Genomic DNA, 10,613 nt, shown 5'->3' on the forward strand with positions numbered 1-10,613 from the left:
AATATATTTTAGTATGACAAGTTAAAAAGAAATTTTTAAGAGTCAACAACAAAAAATTTCAAGCATTATTTTATTTTAAACCTTACTTTGATTCGCAATTAATGAGAATTGCCACCAACTTAAAATAAATAATTGTTCTCGAAAACTGTTAATGTATATAGTATTGCCTTTATTATCTAAACACCAATACCAGTTACCTTACTTTGCTTGCATATATTTGGTGCAATATAGCCAATTCTGGCTATTTTGCCATTAACCCTCTAAATGTTTAGTCCTGGAATTTTCCAGAACTTTAAACTGGTTGCTTTGCTGTAATGAAAACTTTTCTACAATAATTGGTCTTTAATAACTTCCTGTATTTCTTTTTAACCCTTTTGCACCTAACGGGACACATACGTCCCAAGCAAATTTCATGAAAATCTTAGGGGACAGAAACGCTTCACTGTCTAATGGAAGACTTTCCCGCCAGTCCTGCCAATATTTTTGAAGGTATTTTCTTTCACAGAACATAGATGGCACTACCGTACATAATGCTGCCCTACTCATAGTTTATGTTACCAAAGTTGTTCTATTGTAAAAAAAAAAAAAAAAAAACTCGTCGCGAAAGGGTTACAATTTGCGTTGTTGAAATTGTGCTATTCCTAGTTAATAGTGAAAAATATAGCTTGTTAAAAGTTGTTTTCAATTTTGAAATTTCAGGTTGTTAAAAGGCATTTTTCATTTTTTAGGATCGGATACAGAAACAAAACCCAGAAGTAACAGTTGGTGTTATGAAAGAATTGTTAATACGAGGATCTCTCAAAGCAGCAATGGCTGAAAGAGAGGGTGAATCTCTTCAACAATTGATGAAGTTTGTTAACAAGTAAGAAATGTTTATTTTTACCTGTCTTTAAGAAAAATAATTGACTTCTTACCAAACTGAAGCTTGAATTTGTGTTCCTAAGGGATCACAAATTCAGATTGCAGAAATTTCTTAGATATCCTGATATACTTAGATATTACTTGGTTTTAAAAATGCTTCTTTCACTTAACTGTGATAACATGTGATGGGAAACTAATTATCATCAGTACAGGGTTACCGCAGGCGACTAAAATGCAACTATTTTCGGCATGAGGCGACTATGGCAACTTTTTTTGCCTGAAAAGGTTAAAAAAAAAAGCAACTATTTTCAGGAAAAGGAGACTATTGGGAGACTTTTCTGTTCTTCTAGCAGTGTTTTTTTTAGCATAAATTGAGTTGAAAACCTGCGACCTGCAGAAGCTTCTGCCCACGCTGAAAATTTTTTTTCCCTTAAAAAATAAAAAAATTTGAATGGTAAATTTGAGTCATTACTTTTTAATTTGCACAGATTCCATTGTAAGTCTATTTTGTTTCTCGATCGGCTTTTCAATGGTTATTACTCCAAAATTCTGCATGATTTTAAAAAAAAGCAATTTTTAATAAAGGGGGAAAATTTTTAGAAAAAGGTATGTTTTTTTAATGAAAAAGATTTTTTTTAAAATGAATTCTAGTTATTAAAAGTACTTATTTTTCTGCAAATAATTCAAAAAAAATTTTTTTTTAATCTAAAAACTTAGTGTTAGAACACTAACGTTTATATAAAAATTATCATATTTGCCACCAACTTGACTAAATTTATTCATTCAATTAAGTCGTTTAATAAAATTTTAGTCATGTCTTTGATGAATTTTTGTTCTTATTTAGGAAGTTATTTTCATAGTTATCAGCAACTATGTTCATGCTTTAGGCTACTAAAAGCAACTATTTTGTTTTTTTCTGTGGCAACCCTGTATTTAGTTATGATTCTTATGAATAATTCATTTTACTTATATATATGTTTTTCCTTTTTAGGTATTTCAGAGACGTAAGATTCCAGACATTTCTTATTGATGTATCAATGATGCTAATGGGTAATTATTATTTCTTTTTTATGGATTAAAAAAATAATAGTAGCATTATGTATTTTTTGGATTCATATTGATCATTAAAAGAACTTCTTACTTCATAAAACTTTTTAACATTTGTAAAAAATACTCATTGTATGTTCTCAGCTTTTTTTATTATTATTATTATTTGTGACTTTCTTTTTTATAATGTTCTAAATTTTGACATCCTGCAAAGAAATAATGTCTACAGTTGCAAAAATATCTATTTCAAAGACAAAAGTTCTTAATGCATGCTCCTATCCTCTTAATTTGAATAAGAATCCTTAATTATGATACTGTGTCTAGATTTTTTTTTTCTTTCTATATTCATAACATAAAGAAATTTGAATTTTATTCAAAATTATGAAAGTTCATCTAATGAAAATTTCTGTTTTGTGTTGTACTACTGCAATGAATTGCCACCTATTACTGAAAATTTTGAGTAAGATTTTATTCTACCTCATTAAAATTGTTAATATATAATTTTTTGGTGAAAAAGCTCAAGAAGCCATAATACAGTATTCAGAAAAATGAAAAGCTATAAAAGTCTGAATTCTACTATTTATTTATTATACAAAATTTAAGTCACACGGTCAACAATATTAGCATTAGAATTATTCAGAATTGTTTCAGCTTCTTAGTTTAGTAGTTCATTCAATATTAAATTAATAAAGCGCATTAAGAAAAAATTTTTTTGTCAGAAATAACAATTTACTATCATGAAAGAAAAAACATTAATAAATTAAATTGCAATTTTCTGGCACCCATATTTGAAATTAATTGTCACAACAGTAATTGGGCAAAATCAATTGTAATAGAGGTCAAATATGCGTCAGTATGCTTCGATCGAGTATCAGATAATCATGGTCCCACTGTATCATTTAATAGAAGTGTTATTTACAATGCGTTCAATTTATTTTATTGTAGACATCTATGGTCCAAAGATGTGTGACCCAGAAGTCAATTTACAATTCCAGTACATGTTGGACGCAATGAACAATGAATGTGATTACTTAAATGAATTGATGGAAGCCGGAGGTGTAATTGAAGCCATTCTTGCTTGCACGTCTAAGACAGACACCATCAAGGACGTGATGCTACCGAGAGATATATCAAACCTTTCTATTACGCCCATCTCAAGTTCTTGCGATTCATAACATCTAATGTAGAGACTCATCCTATTCTGTATATTTTGTATGAAAAAAAAAATTACAATAAATTATTTTTAGTACTCTTTTTTTTTTTTAACTCTTTTGCAGGGTGCAAAGCCTTCAAGTGCTTAAAAAGTGCTTTATTTTCTATCTTTTAAAAAGAGATTTTCCTTTGCCGCGTCGATTGTCGCTCTGAATTACAAAAAACGCACGATCTTCACAATTTTCTCTGCAATATTTATCAGAAACTAGTTATTTTATCATGATTATACAAGGCTTTTGAATTTTATTGATTTTATGTTTATGAATTAAGAACTCTAAACAATAGAAAAAAGTAATTTTTATTACTGCACAGATCCTAATTATGATTTTTTTTTTTGGAAAGTGATTAAAAATATTTTATAAGTGCTTAAAAAAGTACTTATTTTTATTATAGTGTTTATTTTTTTATTGAAAAATATGGCTACACACTCTGTTATAGCCTCAATTATCTAATGTTAAAGTACTGTATAGCTGTATTCATGCTTCCCTTAGTTTAGAGTTAGACATCAGCTTAAAGACTTGGTCTCCCTTCAAGAAGTGACAAAATCGTTAGGTTATTTATGTTTTTATTACTGTGCTACGCACCATGTTATAGCCTCAATTATCGAATGTTAAAATACTATATAGCTGTAATCATGCTTCCCTTAGTTTAGAGTTAGACATCAGCTTAAAGACTTGGTCTCCCTTCAAGAAGTGACAAAATAGTTAGGTTATTTATGTCTATCAAAAAATTTCTTAGAACTGTTGCATAATTTATTAATTTAAATTCAACAATCATGGTCTTGATTAAATTTTCACAAAAATGTGGTTTTCGAAACACATAGGACTTTTTTTTTCTCCTTATTTTCTAAACCATTGCTTTCTTTCATGCAATAGAAAATTTTTTTTTAATCATTAAGACTTTATAATTTAGCAGCTTTACAAGCTAATGTTCCTACATTTTCTTAAGATGTGCGATGTATTATCCCTCGTGAACTTAAACACAGATTTGAACAAAACCATTTATTGTATATGTCATTGACATAAATGGAGATTAAATGTTAAGATACCCGTAACAAAGTGGAGTAGTGTAGTCTTGCCACCTTTAAAGCTGTCAAACAGTTGTGTGTTGAAAGTTGATATAAATGGAGATTAAATGTTAAGATACCCGTAACAAAGTGGAGTAGTGTAGTCTTGCCATCTTTAAAGCTGTCAAACAGTTGTGTGTTGAAAGTTGATATAAATGGAGATTAAATGTTAAGATACCCGTAACAAAGTGGAATAGTGTAGTCTTGCCATCTTTAAAGCTGTCAAACAGTTGTGTGTTGAAAGTTGATATAAATGGAGATTAAATGTTAAGATACCCGTAACAAAGTGGAATAGTGTAGTCTTACCATCTTTAAAGCTGTCAAACAGTTGTGTGTTGAAAGTTGATATAAATGGAGATTAAATGTTAAGATACCCGTAACAAAGTGGAGTAGTGTAGTCTTGCCATCTTTAAAGCTGTCAAACAGTTAAGTGTTCGTTTTTTGCATTCCAGTTTCAAAACGTTGCCTAGCAGTTTTTATGGGGACATCCTATTTTTTCATCTCGCAAAGTTAACATTAACGGACATAAAAAGTTTCTTACGAAAATTTGTGAGAGTGAGATACTACTTCCTTGATGGCACAATGGCTCTGCGAGATTTGATTTTAAAAAATTCTTCTATCACAGTGATTTATTGAATTGTTATTTCCAAAATTTTGCTGCGCCTTTTGATTGTAAGATGAATCAAAATATTAAGGGCAGCTGAACAAAAAGCACATAGGCTAAGGTAAAAAAATGTCCAATGTCCTCCTATATTATCAAAGCCAATCCCAGTCAAGATGCATCCTATTCCTGCACCTGCAATTATTTCATAAAAATGATAACACCAAAGTTAAAGAAAAAAACAAAAATGATGGAAATAATATACTTATTTTGCTAGTCTTACTGATTTGAAAAAATTAAATTAACGATTCAATTATTATTTGGATTGCATTTTTCCCCTCTGAAATAAAGTTTCTCTCTCATAAGAATTTTTTTCCGATTTTATTGAGTTTTTTTGTCAATCATTCATTCATTATTTCTTGTAAAGATCCCAACTAACAGTTTATATATAGTTATAACTGTTAGTAATAGTTATAACTATATTAGTTATAACTTTATTAGTAATAGTTATAACTATTAGCATATAGTCATATACTTATAGTTTAAAATGTTGTATGTCCATATTCGCGCTCCCATGCCACATGTTCTGGGTTCGATCCTCGGGCTGGGCAGGGTTGACTCAGCCATTCATCCTTTCAGCGGGTCGATAAATGAGTACCAAGCATTTTCGGGAACTAAACACTGGGGGTTTCGCGTTCGGCTGACCACCTAACCGGGACATCTGCTCCTGCACCCCAGAGCCCAAGGTCAAGAAAACTGAGATGGGCGCAGTAGGTCTTGGCCCTCTATGGGCTGTCGCGCCACTGAGTTTAGGTATAAAATTCTAGTTCTTTGTCTATAATTCTTAAAATGATATACATTTGTATTTAAACAATGGTGTTTTGGTTTAGTCACCAATAAACCTTAAAACATTTAGATTAACATATCAGACTTTAAAACATGAAGCACATTTTTTTTTTATAAATGTATTAAACAAATAAAAAAAAAAGGATTTTAAAAGCCTTCTAGCCTTGGTAACTGACATCATTAATTTTCAAAATTAAAAATGGTGTTCGGAAAATTTATTATTTCTCTTTCAAAACACTTGAAATCAACTGCAACAGTCAAAGTAAAAAGAAGACTATTTAAATTTTGTATTTACCTAAACCTTCATGAGTTGAAAAAAGAATTGACTGTGTTGTAGCTTCTGTTCCAGGTCTGGCACTTAGCTTTCCATAAGTGGCAACTGCAGGATAGAATATTCCAGAAGTAAGTCCATGCAGAATTTCGACAGGAAGCACTAACCACGGATCCTGAAGATAACTGTACCACATGAATCGAATACCATATGCAAGTAAAGACAAAGAAATCAGATTGAAATGCCCCAGTTTACTAATAATCCACTCTGAATAAAACATGAAAGGTATTTCTCCAACGCAACACTGTATAACCGTAATAAAACCACAAAGGAATTTGCTTGCTCCGAGTGAGTCCAAAAATACAATAAGGAAAAACCATATTGCTCCCAACCACATGCCATTCATCAGAACTCCGCCACTGAAGACTAAAAATTCGGGTGATTTCAGAACATGTCTAATATCTCTTAAAATGTTTTTTGACAAATCTGGCTTAATCACAACCATTTTGAAAAGATTCCATAAAGTCAAGCATTGTAAGAGTACCATGAGGATCCATACGGCGAAATAATTATTGGTCACATCACATAAATAACCACCGATTGACGCCAAGCCGCCCCATCCAATGGCAGAGTATAATCTTTGCTTACCAAAGTCTTTCCCTAGTGCGTGCACACTCTCACAGCAGATAGTGTCCGAGAGCGTATAAAGAGAGCTTAAGCATGTGCCAGAAACAATCATTAAGAATGCACAAAACCAGAACTGGTACGTCTCAAAGTCAATAGTGATTGGAATCTGATTGATACTTTCTAACTTCCCAGAATCATAAATTGTACCGCGAAAGGATTCCTTTGATCCTTGATTTATGACCTGAAGTAATGGCTTGCAAGAAAAATTATCTAGTGAATTGGTTGCCGTACAAAAAATTTTAAAAGAAGATTCATTCGATACTCGATTCATTTTTTCGAGCAATGATTGATACGAATCATAGTCGAAAGCATTAGCTAATGTTTCGAATTCTTTAAATAAGGAATATTTTATGTTTGAAGTATCGTTTGAAATTTGATTTATCTCTTCAATTAAAGGCTGGCGTAAAACATTCTGTAGTGTATTGGTTGTTACAAGAAAAATTATACAACAGGAAGATTCATTTGATGCTCGATTTATTTTTTCTAACAAAGATTTATAAGAATCATTATCCGATGTGTTAGTTACTGTGTCAAATTCATCGAATAAGGAACTTTCGATATCTGAAGTTTTGTTTAGATCCGATTCTCTGAAAAAGGACATGTTCATATTACAACAGCCATGAATTTTTCTGCCTAATGTGTAATTTGTGCAATTGTTTTTTAAAAAACAAAACAGCTCTGCTTCGTTGGTGATCGAAAGACAAACATCATATTGGTTTTTAGATGTATGCTCAGTTCTAAAATTATAATTTTTAGTTCCAATTAATATTTCACTTCGAAAAAAGCAATTGATAAAAGTTGTACAACTTAAAGATTTATTTAATACTTGATACATCGTGTCGAATAATGAATGACAAGATACGTTTTCTATCTCATCAGTTGCTATTTCTTTAAATTGCAAAGCGATAATTAAACAATGATAAGGATTTTTTGATTCTAAAGTGATCACATTTGTTTCATTGTCTCCAGAAACAATTGCCTTGTAATAAAATAAAAGACATAGCACATCGTAACCATTTTTATCTTTATATCTAACATAATAATTTTCAGTCTGGTTTTTTATCTGAATTTTTCTTAAGTTTTTTACAAATTGTAAAAATTCTTCAGAATTTCGAAGTTTTAATGGCTCTGGGTATTTTTCAATGGGAGGGATGATTAAAAGTAATAAGTAAAGTATTGATAGTAATACAAGTAATGTGGATAAAATCAACTTCATTCTATTGAAATAATCTGCTAAGTATCCTATTAGAGGTTTAGATAAAATGGTGATAAAAACCTGTGCAGTCAAAATTGTGGCTAAAGATGTTGCAGTTAATTTTAGCCTTGTTCTTGCTATAAGTGGGAGATAAGGTGTCATAGTACCCGCAACTGCAATAAAGTTAAACTACGATAAATCTAAAGATGAGATCGCAGTAATATATAAATATCATTTACAAGAAATCTATTGCAATGTAATCGATAAATATTTAATAAAGCTATTTGTGTTGCAAACTGTTGTTTAAGCTCATTATAGTTATGATTTAATAGGAAAATCTTCTGTAGTTGCTTAAAAAAAGGCACGTTTTTCTAAGCGAATTTACTAAGAGTAATATAAATTAATGAATAACATATGTATTTATTTTTTCGATTAATGTACTGGTTTTGATACACAGAAGGTGTTCCGTAATCACCGACATTAATATTTAGTTGTTGAATCCTTGACAAAAATGAAGCAAAATAAAGTATACATCTATGGAGTACTCAATCACTGAGGCAAATGCTTGTTTAAAAATAGTTAAAAAGTTTCATAAAAATTTTATCATGAAATCCGAGCCCGAAACTTTTTTTTTTTAGTAAACGAGCCCCTGTCGATCTCGGGGTTTTGCGCTCGAACTGAACCCGCGCATTATAGATGTGATGAATACCAGGAAAGCGATTACTGGGCAATGATTTTTAAACAATGTCAACAATACCGGACAATGGCTCTTTACTTAAAAAAACGTCAGTCGGGAATACTGGGCAATATTCCTTTATTTAAAAGAAATAATAATTGTAGGAAATACGATTCATTCCCTACCTGAAAAAGGAATGGAATAACTCCCAATCAGAGGAACAGTTTGCTTATTGTTCTATAATCTTTCGTTCCCCTTGCTTATTGTTATATAATCTTCACCGCTCTTCATTTATATTTTCAGAATCCTTGTCAAAAATCCAAAGATCTTCTTTATTACCTCAACAGCTCTGTGTTAGCCCTGGCCTTCTCCAGAAGTTTCTGCATTTGGTGACTGTTTTCCAGCTTTTAACTTTAAAGAGCGGGTCCATTACAGCCAGATAATCATCCTATGTGAAAGTTTGCCCCCAGGCTAAATCTCCATGGGTTCTTAAGGGGCACAAAATAATATTTAAGCGGAGCGGATAAAAAAATTTCAAAATTTGGCATTTCTGAAAAGTACATTAAAAGATATATCGACACGAGCTGTCTGGTTAGATTACCAGAAGCCAGTCTAAAACCATATAAAAATCAGTTTATCTGGTTAGATTACCAGATGAAATTTTTTCTAATAATCGCTTAATAACTATTTGAATTTTTTTTATATCTCATACTATTTCAAGTAAATAATATATTTAGATGGAGAAGTTATCTTACCACCGTAGAAGAAGAAGAAATGACCTTTGAATCGAATCATTTCTTTGTCAATTTTTGGGAAAGAATGTTTTGTTGGAATTTTGTGTACGGCACTATTTTCTGATACAATTTTCTCTCTATTCGTTTCTTCCATTTTTTTTCAGCGCTACTTAGAACCTGAAAAAATTGAATATCATTTGATACTGTCTATTTTAATTAGCAAGAATGGTGATTGGATATAATTACTTTTGTACAGATGATGAAAAACACTAATGAAGAACAGATACATCCTATATAATGTGCACTTACTCAAGTACAGATACTCAGGCCTGGTTTCTTAGGACAGGACGCCGTCAGCTGGAAATCAGCGCTAACCTCTGATTGGTCCATTTGCGAGTTTGACAGCGTACGTCATCGAACGCTCATCTTGAACTCGATGACGTATACTATCAAACTCACAAATGGGCCAATCAGAGGTTAGCGCTGATTTCCAGCTGACGGCGTCCTGTCCTAAGAAACCAGGCCTTAAGATAACATCTACAAGCTATCCTACGATTTAAATGACATATACTCAATCAAAAAGAACATTTCAGTCTCGCGATTAAGCTACTCACGAGTTTACATGGAAACAGTACAGTACATAATTACCTAAACTTCGTAGGATATAGTTCACATGGCAAAATTCATGTAATAACTCAAACTATAATTTCTGCATAAGCTAGAAACCTTTGTAATATAGCCTCTCTTAAAGACTGCAAGTCCCGTCCGGGCAGTGCAAACCTCAAGGAAAAATCATAGAAGGCAAATAGTTAAAATAGTTACACTATAATTATTATGGAAACCATACTTACATGATTTTTCAATCATTCAAAACTAATTGCCATGATGCCTGTATACAAAATAACCAAAAACAAAACAACTATAAAAAAAAACATTTATAGCTAACAAATTATCCATAATATTTTGACAGATATAACCACTAATATCTAATTTATAAGTACTTATATCCTTAAATGTTAAGCTTAAGTAGATCCACTTACATAAGTGGATCTTACATGAATTATCTTAGGTTTTGACAAAGAAGTTTTTCGGATTCGTTATATTACATCACTTTTTATTCACTTAATTCTGATGACGACTGCAGTTTTGGAAAAAGTTCTTCTTTTCGCGATGAAAGGATTCAAAACCATGCCTTTTTACGTTTTTATTTTTATTTTTTTTTATTTAATGATTTGATTTTTACGTGCTAGTAGAGTTGCTATGATCTGTGAAGATTTTCACAATTCGGCAAATTTTGTCTGGCCATTCGGCATATTCACTCGTAAGCGACACCAAGTTGAATGCTTAACTTGTGGAAGTATCTATTTATTTAATTATGCCCTTATATTTAAAAATAAATTACTGCGCCTTCCCCATT

At 31.3% G+C, this 10,613-nt stretch overlaps 2 protein-coding genes across 3 annotated transcripts; one reads left to right on the forward strand and one right to left on the reverse strand.

Moving 5' to 3' along the window:
- Positions 1–634: 634 nt before the first annotated feature.
- On the forward strand, positions 635–3,160 carry LOC139424833 (U3 small nucleolar RNA-associated protein 15 homolog). The gene is made up of 3 exons (XM_087169247.1): positions 635–862; positions 1,853–1,911; positions 2,854–3,160. The coding sequence occupies exons 1-3, from the start codon at positions 771–773 to the stop codon at positions 3,081–3,083; spliced, it is 381 nt and encodes a 126-aa protein (XP_087025373.1). The 5' UTR covers positions 635–770; the 3' UTR covers positions 3,084–3,160.
- Positions 3,161–3,178: 18 nt separating this feature from the next.
- Positions 3,179–9,424, reverse strand: LOC122271994 (major facilitator superfamily domain-containing protein 6-B-like). Of its 2 annotated transcripts, XM_087169246.1 has the most exons (3): positions 9,218–9,424; positions 5,929–6,012; positions 3,179–4,982 (listed from the first exon to the last, which is right to left on the reverse strand). In XM_087169246.1, exons 1-3 carry the CDS (start codon positions 9,348–9,350, stop codon positions 4,816–4,818), a joined length of 384 nt encoding a protein of 127 aa, XP_087025372.1. In that variant the 5' UTR covers positions 9,351–9,424; the 3' UTR covers positions 3,179–4,815. The 2 variants fall into 2 exon arrangements, with proteins under 2 accessions (XP_087025372.1, XP_071037261.2); XM_071181160.2 differs by lacking the exon at positions 9,218–9,424 and having other exon boundaries at positions 5,929–6,861.
- Positions 9,425–10,613: the final 1,189 nt, after the last annotated feature.

This window comes from Parasteatoda tepidariorum, chromosome 8 (assembly GCF_982258835.1).
Source record: "Parasteatoda tepidariorum strain Cologne lab strain chromosome 8, Ptep-v5.0, whole genome shotgun sequence".
NCBI lineage: Eukaryota > Metazoa > Arthropoda > Arachnida > Araneae > Theridiidae > Parasteatoda > Parasteatoda tepidariorum.